At 55.6% G+C, this 17,705-nt stretch overlaps 2 protein-coding genes and 1 long non-coding RNA gene across 4 annotated transcripts in view; 1 reads left to right on the top strand and 2 right to left on the bottom strand.

Moving 5' to 3' along the window:
• On the bottom strand, nt 1-13,993 carry TXNL4A (thioredoxin like 4A). Of its 2 annotated transcripts, XM_059409875.1 has the most exons (4): nt 13,911-13,993; nt 13,475-13,646; nt 3,653-3,756; nt 1-624 (listed from the first exon to the last, which is right to left on the bottom strand). In XM_059409875.1, exons 2-4 carry the CDS (start codon nt 13,625-13,627, stop codon nt 453-455), a joined length of 429 nt encoding a protein of 142 aa, XP_059265858.1. In that variant the 5' UTR covers nt 13,628-13,646; nt 13,911-13,993; the 3' UTR covers nt 1-452. The 2 variants fall into 2 exon arrangements, with proteins under 2 accessions (XP_059265858.1, XP_059265859.1); XM_059409876.1 differs by lacking the exons at nt 13,475-13,646; nt 13,911-13,993 and adding an exon at nt 8,309-8,330.
• On the bottom strand, nt 12,330-12,881 carry LOC132023713 (uncharacterized). Its single transcript, XR_009406032.1, has 2 exons — nt 12,730-12,881; nt 12,330-12,530 (listed from the first exon to the last, which is right to left on the bottom strand). It is a non-coding gene; the product is annotated as an uncharacterized LOC132023713 (long non-coding RNA).
• The window catches only part of RBFA (ribosome binding factor A), a 19,642-nt gene continuing 15,852 nt past the window's right edge, over nt 13,916-17,705 (top strand). Inside the window, exon 1 of the mRNA XM_059409874.1 lies at nt 13,916-14,108. The gene's annotated coding sequence lies outside the window, so the exon portion shown is untranslated. The remainder of the gene's footprint in view (nt 14,109-17,705) is intronic.

Here is a 17,705-nt window from a genome sequence, read left to right on the forward strand (position 1 = left end):
TTCCCATCACTGAGTGCTTTATTTATTTTGGCTAGATATTTACAGGTATTTGCTAATATAAAAATACAACGGCCAGGGGTGCCAGGGTGGCTCAGTGCGTTAAGTGCCTATCTTTGGCTCAGGTCATGATCCCAGGGTTCTGGGATTGAGCCCCACATTGGGCTCTCTGCTCAGTGGGGAGCCTGCTTCCCCCTCTCTCTGCCTACTTGTGATCTCTCGCTCTCTCTCTCTGGGCCAAGTAAATAAACAAAATCTTAAAAAAAAAGAAAAAAAATACAACAGCCAGGCAGGCAGGGTTGAGGCCATGCAAGCCCTACAGCAAGGGCCCTCCAACCAACCCTGTGATCTTCAGATTCTCTTCCAAACGCTGGCTCTAAGGCTTTAAATAGTTTCCAATATTTCCACATGAAAACGACTCCACGCCACTTCTGCGCACAGAGACTGGGCCGAGCTCAGTATCTGTACTTCGTGGAGTAATCCTTTGGAGAAACGACCAGGCCGCGGCCTTTCCGGGCGCCCCGGTACACAGTCTCGATGATGTCTATCATTTCCTGTTTGTCTTCCATGGCCCAGTTGATCTTGTTGTTGTTACCAGTACCCAGGTCGATCATGATGTGCTTGTTCCTGCAAAGAGGAGACGGGGTCAAAGTTCACCAACAGTCTTCTAAGAATTCCACGAAAAAATGCGTTCTGTTTCCCACCCTCACAAGCTCTTGTTAAACATCAGTTAAGGGCGCCTGGGTGGCTCAGGGGGTCAAGCCTCTGCTTTGGGCTCAGGTCATGGTCTCAGGGTTCTGGGATCGAGCCCCGCATCGGGCTCTCTGCTCCGCAGGGAGCCTGCTTCCTCCTCTCTCTGTGCCTGCCTCTCTGCCTACTTGTGATCTCTGTCTGTCAAATAAATAAACAAAATCTTAAAAGAAAATCAGTTAAGACAAAAACATACCCAGTCAGGAGGATCTACCACGTCTTAGAAGAGGAGAACCAGGTGAACACTAGAGTAAAAGCACACACCATGCATGGCCCAAGCTCCCTCTGCATGGCTTAGACACTCCCTCGGGACAAACGTCCTATAGGACACAGTGTGAGTCACTTGGAAAGTGACACTGTTTCCCAAAGGGCTGTACCAATTTACCTAGGAAACACAATACCCCAACCCTAGCGTACACTTTATCCAAAGTCCTAATTGTGAAATTAGTCTGTCTGCATTTCTATAATTAGGGAAGCAGGTGATACTTTACAAATTTATTTTTAAGAGGCTACTTTCAAAAACGAATTGATATGTACACTTTACAGAGATATTAACCCTTGCAGTCATTGGTGCACTGATTTCTCCAAGTTTGTCGGAGACAGTTTTCATTTATTCAAGTTTTCACTTCTACAGGAATGAAGAGCAGCACCTCAGTCTCCGTCTGTCCAACCACAGGGAGCATCCAAAAGGCAGACGCAATGTTTCTCCTCTGCTGCAAACATCTACTTCCAGGGTAACTCTCCACATCCGCACTCAGGCCCAGGAATCCGGGGGTCTGGACCCCGTCCCTCCCTGTCGGCCTCTTACAGTCTCCCCACCACGGCCTGACCATCTGCGCCCGCATGCCCGCCCCCGTGAAGGCACGAGCTCAGTCTAAACGTCCTCCGGCTGTCCTTCAGCTGCCCGCCACCCCGACCCGGCACTCGTGTCTCTACAAACACCTGCTCGCCTTGGCTCATCTACTCCACTGCTGCCAATCCGCGAAGTCCGGTGACGGCAGGAACCCTGTCTTGTCTGACCTAACGTCCGGGCACTAGACCATGAAACCTGGCGGGACTCAGTACACGCACTTGGTGAAAACATGAACTCAAGCAGAGGCGCCCGTCTTGGATTCCGGCGTCGCAGAAAGAGCGGAAGGCACTCGGTCTTCTCTTCAGCCTAGTGCCCCGGCATCCGCCCCACCATCCCCTCTCTGCGGCCCCCTGTCGGCCACAGCGTCCTCCGTGGCTTGGTCGGGCTGGCCACCGGCGGCGGGAGGCTGGCCTGAAGACGGCCCTCATGAGTCGCACCCTAAGGGTGTGGGGGACACTGAGAGCAGCATGACAGGAAAGGCCCGGACTGCCTTGAAGAGCCTGTTCATGGACACGCGGACTCGAGGAGCAAGGCCGGTGCAGGTGCCGGAGGAAGGAAGGAGCACACCGCCGGGGGGGAGGGGCCCCTGTTCCTCGGGGACATGGTCCTGCAGAAGTCATCGGGATGCGCCTGGACGTGCACCTGAGGAGCTGCTGAGCCCTGGAGCAGCCACCTGCTTTCTCCCTGCTGTGGACGGTGACGACCGACTATGCGGGGTTAGAGCTGCTGAAAGAGAAGAAATTCTCGGCCCCTCCAGACGGCAGAAGACGCTGCAACGCAGAAGGGCACAGGGACACAGAAGAGGCCCCACGACCTGGGGCTGCAGCCTAGGCGGAACGTTCAGTCGCGAGTGAGGAGCAGCGCGCCTCCTGGGTCTTCATGGGCACCAGGACGGGCACTCGGCCTGCAGCGGATGACGGTGCAGAGAAAGGAGGCAGGAGAACCCCAAAATGCTACTGCTGCAGTCGGCTGGAAACGGCCTGGCTGCACATGCCTTTCCCAGAAAAGGCAGGAAAGCCTGGGCAGACCTTCCCAGGGCTGGGGAGTCAGCCCCTTCCTCCTCACGTCCCCCTGAGAAGCCCGGCCTGTGTGCTGTGCTGTCCCACGATGTGCTGGCTGAGCTGGGGCCACAGGTAAGCCGTGCCCACCGGCCTACGCAGCCTCACGCATACCTGCTTTTGTACAACCAAAGGATGTGACTCTTTGGAGCCAGAGGGCAGACAGTGGGAAACCCTACACTCAAGCCTGCGAAGTTCCTGCCCTCATCCCCGGGCCTGTCTGCGATGAGACACCAGCCCCCAGTGCGGACGCCGGAGACTGGCAGATGCCCCAACGATTACTCATCAACTGACTTCAAAATAAGGAGATAATCCTGGATTATTTGATGGGTCTATTCCGTTCACAGCCTCGGGGAAGCAGAACAGGAAACTGCAGAGTTGGTGCAGGCTGTGCAGACTGCAGGGCCTCAGGCAGCAGGGAAGGCCCGGCACACAGCCGGCCAGCAGGCCAGGAGTCCACGGCCCCAGCCTGTGACCAGGGACCTGGATTCCACCAACGACCCAATGAGCCAGTGGCTTCTTCCCCGACGGACGGGCCCGAAAAGGCCCAGCCCGTGACTGCAGCCTCGTGAGGCCCCGAGAGGAAACCCACTGAGCCGGCCCAAACTCGGAGCAACAGAACACTGAGCTCATCCATGAGGCTTTTAGCTACTCGCACGGCGCTACCTGTTGCACGGGATATGAAGCCAATACCCGCCCCATACAGCACACACATACAACCCACCCAGACGTCCCTCACCTGTCAGGAGCGGAGCAAGTCTAAGGCTTAATACTGCCGTTTACCAACCTTTCTACTAACGATACACAGAAATTTTGACAAGTAGAAACAACGCCATATGGTGATTTCTTTCCGAATTAAATCTCCACAACTTCTTTTTGAGTCATGTTACCCAACTTTATTACAGAAATACCATTGGACATGACGCCATCTGGACTACATCAAAATCCCGGACCAACAATATCCAACTGAGGCGAGAGCTTTAAGAGAACGTACCTGAAGAAAAACATGACAGTACACGGGTCGTACAGCTCGTACATCTTGTTGAAGTCAGGCACTTCTGTGATATCCACGAGATAAATTACTGCGAAATTTTTAACCTAAAAGTAAGAGATTGAAAAAGCCCTATAAAGTCACAATCAGTTTTTTCTCTGCAAAAGCACACTGAAAAGCAAGCACAAGAATCTGTGCGGAACAGGACGATTTCCGAACCAACCCCCCCACGCCAGTCCGCAGGAACACTGACACACAGGCGCCGACCCCGGGGTCCCACCCGCTGCACCCCTTCTGGAAGAGCCGGTTGCGCCACCCCTGCAGCGGAGGCCCATCAGCAACCACCTACACCAGATTCTCCCAACAGTGCGTGCGCACCGCCAGGAGCGGCGGGAAAACAGGCCTTGAGGAGTCGGCCGGCCGCCCCTCCCGCATGGCCCTGCACACCCGCCGGGCTCAGAGCCCAGCACCGTGAGTGGTGCCGCGCAACACACACCTTCCTCTTGCTCCCTGATTCCAAGTGCATCAGAGGATTTAGAAAACTCAGAAAACGGTCCATAAAACAGAACCACTAAATAAAGAAATAATTAGAATCACCTGCGATCCCAACGACCAGAGTTAATTGCTACAAGTAGATTTTTAGTAAATTCTTAACCACTTTTTCTGTTACACACATACACGTGTCTATGCTGTTTAAGTAAAATGTGGTCATACCACAGTATTTTATATCCTGCTTTAACTATGGACAGTCTCTTATACAAATTATACACTTTCCCCAAACACAATTTTTACAGCTACATAATTGCTTTATCAAACAGTTAGGTCATTATTTTACTTTTTATATTATGTTCTGATTTTTTTCATCAATACCAATTATTCACCTGTGACCATTGCTACCCTTAAGTCTGTGTACATATTTCATTATTTCCCAAGATAAACTTCTAAAACGTAATCTCTACAACAAAGGACATGACGTTCTAAACCCTTGCAAGCGCGGTCTTGGTGCCTTCCGGGCAGCTAGACAACCCTGTGTGTTATGGGCCGGGTTGCGCCCCCCAGAAAGAGGTGCGCTGCAGTGCTCAGGGCGGGGCCTCACTGGGCAGAGGGTCCTTGCGCATGCCTTCGCTAGGGGAGACTGGCCATTCCAGACGGTGTCGTTCAGAGAACGGGCTATGGCTGACTTCTAGGGCGGGAGACACCCACAACACAAGGGCCCCGAAGACGGCAGACAACCCCGGAGCAGGAAGACGCGCCAGGTGGTCTCCCGAGAAGGTTTCAGAGGCTGCACCGTCCTGCGGACACCCTGGCTTGGGACTCTCGGCCCCCAGACTGTGAGATGACAGACTTCTATTCGTTTCTCTGCCCAGGTTGTGGGCTCTGTTACTGTAGCCCCAGGAAATGCACATAAACTAATTCTAAAATTCTGAATATAATCTGCAGATGAAATGATGTGGTATCTGGGATTTGCTTTAAATGCTGCAGCAGAAAAAATGTCCAGGGCCAGCTGACGGAAGACGGAAAGGTACTGGGGACTGTTAGACCCGAGCGAGAGGCGCAGAGGGGTCACTACAACCTTCTCTCTGCTTTGGGAACTATGAACCAATAGTTAACACAGAAAATTAAGCTACCAACACCAAACAAAGCTGGCATCTCATAAGGACTCCTTTCGGCCCCCGTGCTGGTCGGGAGAGACCCTGGCCACCACCATGCCCCGGCTCTCTGCCCGAGGGCTCTGACGCTGCCACGCGCTGCGGTCTACACACTGTGTCCTGAAAGCCCTGAAGCAGCACCTTCGTGTGGCCGAGCCCCGTCCTGGAACTCCAGTCTCCGGTGCCAACAGTGGGAACGTGCTGGTCAGGTCACCAGAACCCAGTTTTACTTTCCGGGTTAACTCATCAACTGTATTCTGATTTTATTTAAAAATAAAACAGAAACTGCAGCACAGAAGTTCAGACTATAAAACAGTCAGCGTGTACAAATACACACAAAGTCGTCAGGCAGTAACCCTGACCCGTTTTTATCCCTTCAATGCCTTGCTTTGTTGACTGATGTGCAAAATAGATACCAGTAACAGTGAGTAAATATTAACTTAGGGAATCGCCATGTAAATATTCAGTTAGTCTAAAAATCAGATGGGCAGGGCTATAAATTATGTAATTTAGAGAAAAGTAAAATCATAAATTTGTCCTTTTTATTGTATGCAAAAAATTTTGTTTTATTTTGCTTTACTGATAATTCTCCAGAAACCAAGAATCGTAAAAGATTAGCAATAATTTACAAATTATTACTGCTGCCCACTTCACAGTCACCAAACTCTTCCTCCAAGAGGCTCTGGCGTCTGCGTCCCTCGGACTCGCTTTGCCACTTTGCAAATTCAAGCTTCCCTTTCCCTGCCCCTCCCAGAGTCCTCAAACTGCATTTCCAGGGTCTGTCAGCCTCAGCACATGAGTACCCAAGGACAGGAACTTTGGCTACTGCCTGGTTTTCACGAACTTCCCAGTATCGTGTGTGGACTTGAAGTCCTGCCCGCGACACAACAGACTTCCCGAGTCACGACGTAAACGACAGCGAACTTCGAAGTTCTCTTGCCTCTGTGCTCTGTCAACACACTCTGAACACATGAGGTGCCGGGCAAATCCATGAGCCACGACAAACTGCTGTACGCAAAAAATTCTAAAAGCATAAGGACTTGCATCAATGGACATTTCATAATCAGAAGGCAACTAATAAAAGCAACTTGTTTAAAGGTACAAGTCTAGGTGTGCCTGGGTGGCTCAGTCATTAAGCCTCTCCCTTCGGCTCAGGTCATATCCCAGGGTCCTGGGACCGAGCCCCGCATTGGGCTCCCTGCTCGGCGGGAAGCCTGCTTCTCCCTCTCCCACCCCCCCCACTTGTGTTTCCTCTCTTGCTGTCTGTCAAATAAATGAAAATCTTAAAAAAAAAAAAAATAGATACAAGTCTCGATCTGTCTGGTCTAAACCCCCACTCTGAATTCCAGCAGAAGCAAAGTGCGTCAAGCTCACTTACAAGGGACTCCTCACTCCTTACTTCTAACTCTAACCCCCGAATGAAGACATGGTTAATGTTTTGTGTACAATGAAAGTAAGACTCAGGAAGACAGAGTGACCCTAAGAAATGAGTCAGAAAGACCGCAAGCTACATGGGAAGCAAGTGGCAAAGCTGAGACTCACCCCGTCTGGCTCCAGAGCGCAACCTCTGGATGGGATTCCTACCCAAGTCTCGAAGGAATTGGGCTGCCCAAAGGGGACAGGAGGCCCTGAGGGGGGCGGGGAACGGGCCAGGCTAGAAAGGCAGCGTGTGCGAGAGGAAGACGCCGGCGAGGACAAGGCAAGGGCAGCGGCAGCGCCCGGGATGCAGGGTCAGAGGTGGAACGTGAGCCTGGAAACGCAGACAGGGCCCTTCGAGGCCCAAGTTCGGGTCATTTACTTGTTTGTCTCCAAGCAAGGAGGGGTCGGGGACCTGGGAAAACTGAGGAGCATCTAGGGAGAAGGGCTTACTTACAAGGAACGCTGGCATGGCTGTGCTCGGAGCACCACTGCCGTCTGCATCCAACAGCGGCCAGTCCAGCCGCTCCACGGGAGGGCCAAGGGCAGAAGGGGTGGCCAGAGAGGCACACTCACAAACCAAGTCAAGGGACCCACCTGACAGGGAGCTGGGTCAGGGACCAGAGAGCTCACGTCAGACGAAGCCTGTGGTTCTGTGACTCTGGCTACTGGAAGGCCATCAGTGACCGTGCAAGACCCGCACAAGGTATGGAGGACAGACAGGCCCTGCAGAGAGCCTGGCTGTGAAAAGAGGGAGTGACCGAGGGTCTCAGCTGGAGAGGCAGGTCCTCCCTGGCCACTGCCAATCCCCGTGTTTCCAGGTGAAAGAGAAGGCAGCTGTGCGGTGACGTGCACCGTGCGGCCCTGGTCCAAACAGCCTCTGCGCGGAGGGCTCCCGCCACGTCCCCACAGCCCCTGGGCGGCAGCGCTCCTTGCAGAGCCGGCCCAGCAAACCAGACCCTGCGAGTCCCTAACCTGCTGCCTGCACCTGAATTCCAAGCAGAGATTCCTCCTTTTGTTACTTTTTACTTATAAAACAAAGGCACCGCAAGAACGGTGTTTACGTTCCGGTGTAACCACGCGTACAGATGCACACCTGCCTCCTGCTGCCAAGCCATCCCCTGCCCGGGCACCTTCCTGGCTTGACGTGGATTCTTTAGCCAATGGGTTCTGGTTCCTGGAACCTCCAAACCTCCCAAGTTAGAGCAGAGACTGACACGAGAAACCACATCCTCCTAAAAGTGATCAAGATACATCGCATCTATTTTACGTACGAGGACATTCAACGACCCCAGCTCGACGAGACAACTGTCACACTGTAAATGCTGGTCTTTACCGTGAGACTTTAGGAGAGGCCCAATTTCCTCTTGCCTCCCACGCGGAGTAAGAGAACTGGCTCCGTCAGAAGTAATAGGACAGGGACCCCTTGGTGGCAGAGCTGGGCTGAGCCTCCAACTCTCGATCCCATTCAGGCTGTGAGCCCCGCGGCAGGCTCTGGGCTCAGTGGGGTCTGCCCGAGAATGCCCCCGCCGCTCCCCCCCTCACAGGCCCTCTCAAAACAAAAGTAGACAACCAAGTGGTGCCCTGGTCTTACTTCTTCTCTCCCCCCGTGCGGGCTACACGATGGCCCTGCAGAGCCGTGTCTGTCTTTACCGACGTGCCCTCAGATCCAGAGCCCGACTCACAAGCACGAGTCATGTTCGCTGCATGAACTCCTAACAAGAAACTCGTATTTTGAAATGCAAGGAACACATTATTGTCACTAAAAATGTGTTCTGGAACAGCGTGAGCTTAATTACGTAACCCTGGGCTCGGAGAGACTGGCCTTCAGAGCCGGGGTGGTGCCACCTCCTCCGGACACAGGCTGGCGAGGAATCGCCGCGCAGGTACCGCGGCCCAGCCGGGCGGTGCCCAGGGGCCTTCCACCAACCCTCTGCCTCCCTGCTGTCTCCCTCTTCTGGAAAAGCCTCCGCCTGTCCAAGCTGCTCCTAACGCGGGCCACGTGGCTTCTGCCGTGGCGCCTTCCACACGGCCCGAACTATTTCTACTCAACATTTCGCACCCATTAAGGAATCCGTGCTTAACTACAACCCTGTGTATTTTTAAGAAAACTGAAAAGGAGCTAGGTGTCTATGATATTGTCTCCATTTAAAAAATGCTCACTTTGGAAATATACAAAAGGAAGGGAAAATCCACTGCCTTGTGACCAGCCCAGTTTTTTTTTTTTTTTTAAAGTAAAGTCTACCCCCAACATGGGACTCAAACTCACGACCCCAAGACTGAGAGCCGCGTGCTCTTCTGACTAAGCCAACCCAATGTTCCAGCCCTGTGTTCTTCTAACAAGTTATGTAACTTAAAAATATATGACAAATAAAATTAATAGAGTAGGAGTGTCTTAACAGTGAAAAGTGTTTCCCTTTCCCCAGACACACATGTTCACTCATGAGGAAATCACATACGTTCTGCTTTCTCGAGCTAACGTCATCAACAAATGCCCACGGTATCTAAAAAGCTTAGAAAATCATTTTTAATGGCCACATAATATTGCATCCGGTGAAGAGGACATTCCCAGTTCAAATCCCAACTCTCCATTTCCGAGTCTGGACAAACCACTTGGCACACCTACTCCGTGGGTCCCACGACGACTACGCCGAGGTCTGTGTCCCACCAGACCAGGTGACTGATCTAAATGTTCCAAAACCAGAGACGACAGCCATCACCACGCTCTCCTACCGTCAGATGTAGTCGCTGCTCCCAGTTTTGCTGGAAATGATACCTAAAGTCCTGTGGAGCATAAAACTTTGCCTACTGAAGAATTTGGACAACTGAGTTCTTAAGGCTTTTCAAACAAGGCCAAGCTGCTTTCCAAAGGAATATCAGTATTAACGTTCTCCACGCCACAGTAAACACCTTCTCATCTCTGAGGAGTCCAAGTAGCAGTGTGTACTGTTCTCATGCGCACGGCTCTGAAGTTCACTCGACCATTAGAATTTCCTCTTTTTAAAGTTCATTGCCTCTCTACCCATGGGAGTCATCTTCTTAAATGGTACTTCAAACTGACTTGCCTAAGTCTTCTAGATCTAAAGTAATATTTGCCAGCTGTATTTGCAATAATTTTAATTGGTTGTTCCTAGCATTTTTCAGAAAGCCAAGAACTCTATGTACAAATTTCATTTCTACGTTCAAGTTGTTTCTTAATGTATATACTCTGCTGCTCATTTGTAACAGTAAACATTCTTTCCAGCTCTGCTGCCGGACATCTCCTTCTCCTCCGGCAGGCCACTAAGCTGCCCAGCAGCCCTTCTACAGGATGTGTCCACAAGTGAAAGTCACTCGTTCGAACCAGGGATCCTGAAGGCCCGCACAGGAGACCAACCACCCTTCCAGCCTTGTAAGAGAGCTCCTCCTCCAGCTAAGAACCCACGTAAAATGCTGGAAAAACGTGTTCTAGACTGCCAATTGCCACTCTGTATTTTATTTCAGAGGAACCAATGCTTAGGTCATTCGTGCAGAAGCCAGCAAAAACCTGCATGATAACTTGATTTTCCCCAACTATTTGCCTGAGTAGCTCCATCACAGCAACTCCTGCAAGTGTTTCGACACTACTGTCCCTTTCTTACAGACGAGTAAAATGAGGCACAGAGACAAGTTATTTAAGATCACACAGGGAGTAAGTAGCAGGAGCTAGCCTGGTCCCTGCTCTTAACCAGCACTCCACACGGCCCCTAGAGCTTGCTGCCAGCTTCAGGGCTGTCACACCCGACACGCAAATCCACAGCACACATACGCTTCTTCCTGACTCATAAGATATCTCGTTTGACTGAACATCAACTTCCAGTAAGGTTCAATTTACTTTATGCAAAGCTTAAGAATGATCCCTTAAATCATTTCTAAAAGTTCCATACATACATTTGTCTTATTTACAACTAAATCAGAATGTATGATCATGAATCAATGATACCATTGAGGTTTTGCATATTTTAAACTCATTTGTATGAGTTTTTTTAACACAAAAAATCTAAATGTCCCAACTACTCTTTCCCATCACGGGATGAGCTGTGACAAACTGTTCGTACAAAGTGGCAAGACAGCAGAGGTACACAACAGTCTCTCTTTGAGGCTGTGCATAAAATCAGCTGAACAGGGATGCCTGGGTGGCTCAGTGGGTTAAGCTGCTGCCTTCGGCTGGGGTCATGATCCCAGGGTCCTTGGATCGAGTCCCACATTGGGTTCTCTGCTCAGCAGGGAGTCTGCTTCTCTCTCTGCCTGCTTGTGCACTCTGACGAATAAATAAGTAAATAAAATCTTAAAAAAAAAAAAAACCCAGCTGAACAGGAAACTTTGTTATTCTCACTCTACCAAACTCCAGACGTCTGTGAAACCGTCACACAGATCTCTTGTGTTTTCAGTGCAGCTCAAAACTAACCCACACGAGGTGGGGGGCGGGAAGTCAACGCACCACGTTCCAGGAGAAACAATCGCATCAAGTCCAGCCTAAACAGTGGAACTTTTACTCACTCTACAACAGCTGGGGTACCCAAACAGGGAATATGAGGAAGATCCCCCACTCTCTGCCATTTCTGCAGAGGGAGATTTTTATTTTTAAGATTTATTTATTTATTTATTTGATACACAGAGAGAGATCACAAGTAGGTAGAAAGGCAGGCAGAGGGGGAGGGGGAAGCAAGCTCTCCCCTGAGCAGAGATCCTGATTCGGGGCTCGATCCCAGGACCCTGAGATCATGACCCCAGCCGAAGGCAGAGGCTTAACCCACTGAGCCACCCAGGCGCCCCCAGAGGGAGATTTCTAAATGGAGAGTTAAGTTGTTCTTTGTACTAAAACCTTAAATTTCAAAAATTCACCTTGAGCTTCCTCAAAAAGGGCTTCCAGAATCATAAACTCGTATTCTGCCTTTATCCTAAGAAAAAAATTAAGCAATAATCTTGGGACACATTTCAAGTTTGCATTTTTAATAACTGTACTATGTAATATTTTACTGAAACTTTATTAATATAAATAGAAATCCAAATTTTTGGACAAAAAAGAAAAATCTTAAAAAAAAGAAAAACACTCAAAGTGAGCCCAGTTAAGCTATTATCAATAGGTTCAATACCAAAAAAAGAGGGCATCTACTGATACAGGGATTCAGTCTATAACCAACAGGAAGAGATGAGAAAAGAACTGTGCAAGTCCCTAAAAGCTTACATCAACACACAAAATCTGTCTTCTAGCTAAGAGCATTTTGCTGGTTTTGCTCAGATATGAAAACAACCCTGCCATCTCTAAGTATCCTGACCTTGTGCCGAGGGCAGCAGGAGCCGGTCACTGCCTGGTGTGCACACCACCAGCTGCAACGCAGGACTCAGAACACACAGCCGAGCTGCTGCAGAGTCAGCGGAGCCGCCATGTGCTCCTCAGAGAGGTGCTCCCAGGCAGCACGGACCTCGGCTGTGTCTGCCCTTGACCACCACAACCTAAGCAAAGGCATGAGAGAGATGTCCTGGCATCCCACGGATGACTCTGGGCTCCAGCTGGGGAGGATCCCCATGTCAGGAAACTGGGCACGCTCTCAAACTGCTGGAGGAGGAGGAGGGAGAGGCGGGCAGCCAAGCGCACCTACTCTGATCCTGACCGCCGCTGAGGGGTTTCCAAAGTCCCATCAGAGCTACCAGGACGGCTTCTGAAAAGGGCTGTTTCTGGACCTCACCCCAGACCAGCAGAACTTCAGCAAGTATTCCAAGGGACGCTCATGATGACTGACACAGATCGGTCTCCAGTGTCCCCGTGCCACCACCCCTGCCGCAGTCTGCCTCTCCTACCCAGGAAGAGATAGTAAAAATCAGCAGCGGAAGGTCAGTTGTTTGTTTTCAAGTAAACTAACCCAATGTGGGGCTTGGATGCAGGACCGCAAGCATCTCACACTCTGCGGACTGAGCCCGCCAGATGTCCCAGAAGGTCAGTTTTCCTGTCCTCAATGCAAGACACACTCTTACATGCGTTCCTCTGCCCCTTACCCTGAGAGAACACGGCTTCCATGTCCCCAAGGCTGTCACTCTTCCTCCGAGTGGCCTCTCAAATTATTTCTGGAATATCGGTAAGTTAGGTGTCTCATTAACAGCCTACCACTGGCTCTCTGTCCTGTGGCTACAGCTGCAAAAATCCAAATCCAGTTACCTCCAAACCACCTCGAAGAAGCTACCGAGAAGCGCGCAGCCCCGGCGCCGTCGCCACCACGCACGAGCCGGAGTCCGGATGGGAAACACCGGGAGCCCGATTCTCTCCTCTCCTGCCGCCGCCCGCAGCGCGCTCGCCCCGAGACGCAGCCAAGCGCCGCAGAGCGTGGGGCGGACGGAAGGGCCGGGGGCCGGGGGCGCGCTCCGGCAGGGCGCGGGGCCCGCACGCCAGGAAACGAGGCCCCAGGGACGCACCGTCCCGTCCGCGAAGCTCCGGCTCACTAGTCCCCAAGCGTGTCCGGTCCGCGACCCTGCGGCGAGGACGCGCCCACCGCGTCGACACCGGGGAACCACGAAGCTTCTCCGGGACGGACGCAAGCTCGCGCGGACACCCCCGGGGTCGCAGGGTAAGAACGCGTCCGGGAGCCTCCTCCTCCCTCTGCCGACCGCGCCCGAAGTTGGGGCGCGAACCAGACCAGCGCACCTCCAAGCCCCGCGCCAGCGGGCCAGGCGGGGGCCGTGGGGGGCGGGGGGCGGGGGGCCGGCCGCGCGCGGGTCCCAGGCCGACCCCGGGGCGCCGCGCTACCTTCTCGGCGATGCTGTAGAGCACCTCGTCCATCTTCATGCAGGTGGGGTCCCAGTCGTGCCCGAAGCGGATGACCACCACGCGGTCCTCCTCCGACAGGATGGCCTGGTCCACCTGCCAGCCGTTGTGCAGGTGCGGGAGCATGTACGACATCGCGGCGCGGGGGCGGGGCCTGCGAGGAGAAGTGCGCGCACCCGCTCCTTCCCGCGGCTGCCGCGCACGGGGTAAAGGGCCTCGGCCCCACGGCGGGCGGCCGGGACCCCGCTCCCCGCCCGGACCCCCGCGCTCGGCCCCTGGAAGGGCGCCGGGACCTCGCGGACGCCCCGCGGACCCCAGCCCCGGCGCGGAGAACCCGGGGGGGAGGCCCCGCTCGGCTCCCGCCCCCTCCCTCCCCGCCCCACCTCCCTCCCGGCCCCCCAGCTCCGGCCGCTCGCACCTCTGCCGACCAGAGCGTCCCGCGCTGCGGTCCTTCCGGGCGTGGACGCGTGCCGGACGCTGCGTGCGTGCCGACGTGAGCGTGCGCGTGCGCGCCGACGTGAGCGTGCGCGTGTCCGCCGACGTGGGTGGGCGCGCCCGGCGCTGGGAGGCGCGCGACACCCGAGGCGCAGGGCTCCAGGCGCGCGGCGCGCGTGCGGTAGGTGGTCTGGGGGCGAACCCCGCGGGCTCGCTTTTCCGAGGCGCCGCGGTGGTCGCGACGGGCCCGGCTGTACTCGCCCCGTCGGACAGACCCAGCCTCACCGCGGCGCCACGGTGCCCCGGGGGTGCGGAGGGGGCAGCTGGCTGGGCGGACCAAGGAGGTGGGGTTCGCGTCCGACCTGACCGGACCCCTGGACGGGGCGGGGGACTGGACAGAGCGGACCCCTGGGCCGGGGTGGGGACCTCCTCGGTCCGCCCCCTCCGCACCCCCGGGGCACCGTGGCGCCGCGGTGAGGCCGACGGGGCCTGCCTGGGACTGACGACGGGTCGGGACAGCCGGGCCCCTCGCGACCACCGCGCCGACCCCGGGGAGAGGCCCGTGGTTTCACCAGTCCCGGCTCCGCGGCGAAGCCTCCGTAAACCCCCAGAGGCCAGCTTTGGGGGCCTTTCTGGAGACCTTCCACGCTGAGGGAGCCAGAACTGTCCCTCGGGGGCCGGCGCTGCTCCGCGGGGACCGAAACGCGGTGGTCGGCGTCTCGGTCGCCCTGTCCTGTGTCGCCGCCCCTGAGGACCTGCAAGCGGGGGGCCGCGTCCCGGAGTTCCGGGCGCCGCTCTCGCGAGGGCCTGGAACCGGCGGGGGAGCTGGTCGGAAACTGCCGGCGGGGAGCGGCCCGGGGCCTGCGCGGGGCCGGCGGGGGGGGCGGGGCCGCCGCGGGGGGCGGGGCGCCGGCGGTGGGGGCGGGGCAGCGGCGGGCTGCGGGGGGCGGGGCAGCCGCGGCGGACTCAGCCCTCGGCCCGCGGGAGCTGCCGCGGTCGCCGTCCTCGTAGGGACTTGCTGGACCCTTGCCCACTCAGACACTCAGCTGGTGCCCGGAGGACGGCGTGGAATTGAGGGCGGGGGCGCCGCCGTGCTGGGAACTGGGCGCTCAGAACCCGGAAGGGCCGTCGGGGAGCCCTCACCGTCCCGTTGGAGACGGGGGGGGGGGCAGCAGACGTGGCGCTTGGCGTCCCGCAGGCCGTGGCGGATGGGGACCGGCCTGGCCGCGGCGTCCGCACTGGCAGGTGCTGCGGGGCGCGTGAAGGTCGCGCTGGACATCTGCGGAAACGCTTTGCTCTGTGACCGGGCAGGAACTTTTGGAAAATGAAATGCAGTTTGGCCCAAAGACCGCGTATATCCGGGGCGGGAGGGCGCCGAGGAGGTCTGCATCCCGGACCTGAAGCTCCTGGCCGGCTTCGGTGCGAAGGCGGCCACGCACGACGGGCGTGTGCGGCCCCAGGGCCCACATGGGGATGGCCCTACTGCTGGCGGCTCGCAGGGTCGCGGCAGGGGGACGCCACTGGAGTTGCGGGTTTTCCAAGGAGCGCGTGCCGGACAGTCCCGGGCGCGGTGACCTGCTCCTGCCTTCCTGGGGCCTGACCTCCGCACACTGAACCCAGGGCTTGGTTGCACTTGGGCATTGGAGCCACTCTCGGCCGACCCGGGACTCGAGCCCGGCTGGCCTGCACCTGGCACGGGCAGTCTGTCCGACAGCTGCCACGTCTGCCCCCCACAAGCTTCCATGGTTCCCCTGAAGTCATTTCAGCATCTCTGTGGAAATGCCCTTGGGGTCCTTCCTTGGTCCGTAGCAGCTGTCCTGGGGTGTAGGCCTCCAAGTGAGAAGGCAGCACCGGGCCTCTGCACGCCCTGGCCCTCCCTGGGAGGGTGCCCCACCCTCCTGGTGAGCTTGGGTGCGAAGGCGCTTGAGGAAAGAGGAAGCGAGAACCAGGCCCTTCGTGGGCACACAGGTGCCGGCACGGACATTTCTACCAGAAGGCCTTCCCTAGCGTAACAGAAGTTGGCGTTCTACCAGGACGCTCCGGTGCTGTTAGGAGGAAGCTTCCGTCTGTCCCTTCAGCCTTGCAGAAGCCTTGTCTGTGGTGTGGGAAGGGTGTGGCGCGGCTTTCTGTGTGTGGTGCTGGCCCTGCGGCTCACTCTGTCCCCTCTGTATTTTAGGTCATATGTTGGCCAGTGCGCCAGATACAGAGACATTTTCTACAAACTGGATGGGCCAGGACGTGACCGGGGCCACCCTGGGAATCGTCAGTGTGGGCAGCAGTGGCTATAAGGTGGCTCAGGGAGCCAGAGCGTTGGACACGAGGATTCTGTACCGCAACAGGAGATGCAGGTGAACATTCAGAAGGGACCTGAGATTAACACACCATCCCTGCCTTCAGTATGGCTTGGACGTAGGATCCCCCCATAAGTCACAAGACTCCCCTGCTCTTTCTCTCCAAAAAATAAGAGCGACGGTCGAGAAAGCGGCTGTGCGTACTTGGGAATGTGGCTGAGACTTTTTTTTATTGAAAACATTCACCAGAAAAGAGGCTCCAATTTCTGAAGTGAAAGGGAGAAGCGGGCCATAGCACCGGGCAACTCGCCTGATCCATGTAATACGGAAGGTCCTGTCGGCCCTCCATGACGTGCGCGGGCTCCTTCCTCCGTCAGTGCCCGGGCTTACGATGGTCTCCACACAGCGGCAGACCCGCTTGTTCTCTCTCACTTCTTCGATGCCGCGGGCTCCGGCCCTGTCCTTTCTCACCTGAGATGCATCTTCTGTGGGGCTTCTCCCTGCTGCTCTTGACCTCCGGCCCTCCGTGCAAACCAGCCAGACGACGGATGTTGTTTACAGCCTTTCAGTGGCCTCCCACTGCCTGTGGACCACATTCCCAGCTGGTGAGAAACTCGTGGAGGCCTGGTGAGCTGGGAGATGGGGTGTCCAGCCAGTGTTTGCACCATAGACAGTGGAGAGACTTCAGGGCAATGAACACAGGCACAGAGAGAGACGCCAGGGTTCCTGTGTGATGTGGGCATGGCAACCATCCTGCCTCGGGGCTGTCCCTTAACCCAAACACTTGTTAGGGGAGAATTTCGGTAATTTGGAATTCTGTGTTTGTAGCGCTGTGGCAGCTTCCCGGGAACCTATAACCTCTGGGCCTTGGAGTCCCTCTGAGCAGCCAGCTGTCTGGGGACCAGAGCAGGGTTAGGACTGAACCAAAGCAAAGCACAAAGGTTCCCTCTATCATACCCTGGGGGCCTTGCTCCCTGTGTGAGAAGCAGCATTCCCAGGCACCCCCCGGTTCTGCTGGTATGTCTTCTGCAAAACCCAGATGCGTTTGCCCACATCGGGGTGCTCTGTGGTCCCAGAAGCAGGTGCCTGTGCTCTAACTTGTACTGGGACCTACTTCCCTTCATCGACGTCCTGTCGTCACCGAGCTATGTCTGATGTACATCTGCTGAGGAACCGGCAGAATAAAGCTCCTGGTCAGCCGCTGGCAGGATCGAGACCGGCCTGCAGTAGCAGCGACAGTGACCAAGGCATCCCTCCCGGGTCCTGCCCGACCCGTGACACAGAGGCCTCGTCCCATTAACTCAGGTCTGTCGGTGCATCAGGATGCGCAGGTGGAAGCTCTCCAGACCGGGGCCATCAAAGCGGTGGCGCTGGACGTGGTGGTGCGCCCACAGCCCCTGCCCGGTGAGCCAGCCGGGCAGGATGGCCGTCTCCCCCGAGGCTCGGGCGCTCCGCACAGTCACTGCTTTCTGCCCTTGCAGCCGTTA

Source organism: Mustela nigripes, chromosome 8, assembly GCF_022355385.1.
Source record: "Mustela nigripes isolate SB6536 chromosome 8, MUSNIG.SB6536, whole genome shotgun sequence".
NCBI lineage: Eukaryota > Metazoa > Chordata > Mammalia > Carnivora > Mustelidae > Mustela > Mustela nigripes.

Coding starts and splice junctions, on each gene's coding strand:
- TXNL4A (XM_059409875.1), bottom strand. CDS start 13,627: ATGTCGTACATGCTCCCGCACCTGCACAACGGCTGGCAGGTGGACCAG. Junction 3,757..13,474: donor TCTACAGCATCGCCGAGAAG/GTAGCGCGGCGC, acceptor TCTTACTTTTAG/GTTAAAAATTTCGCAGTAAT. Junction 625..3,652: donor ACTGTCATGTTTTTCTTCAG/GTACGTTCTCTT, acceptor TCCTCTTTGCAG/GAACAAGCACATCATGATCG.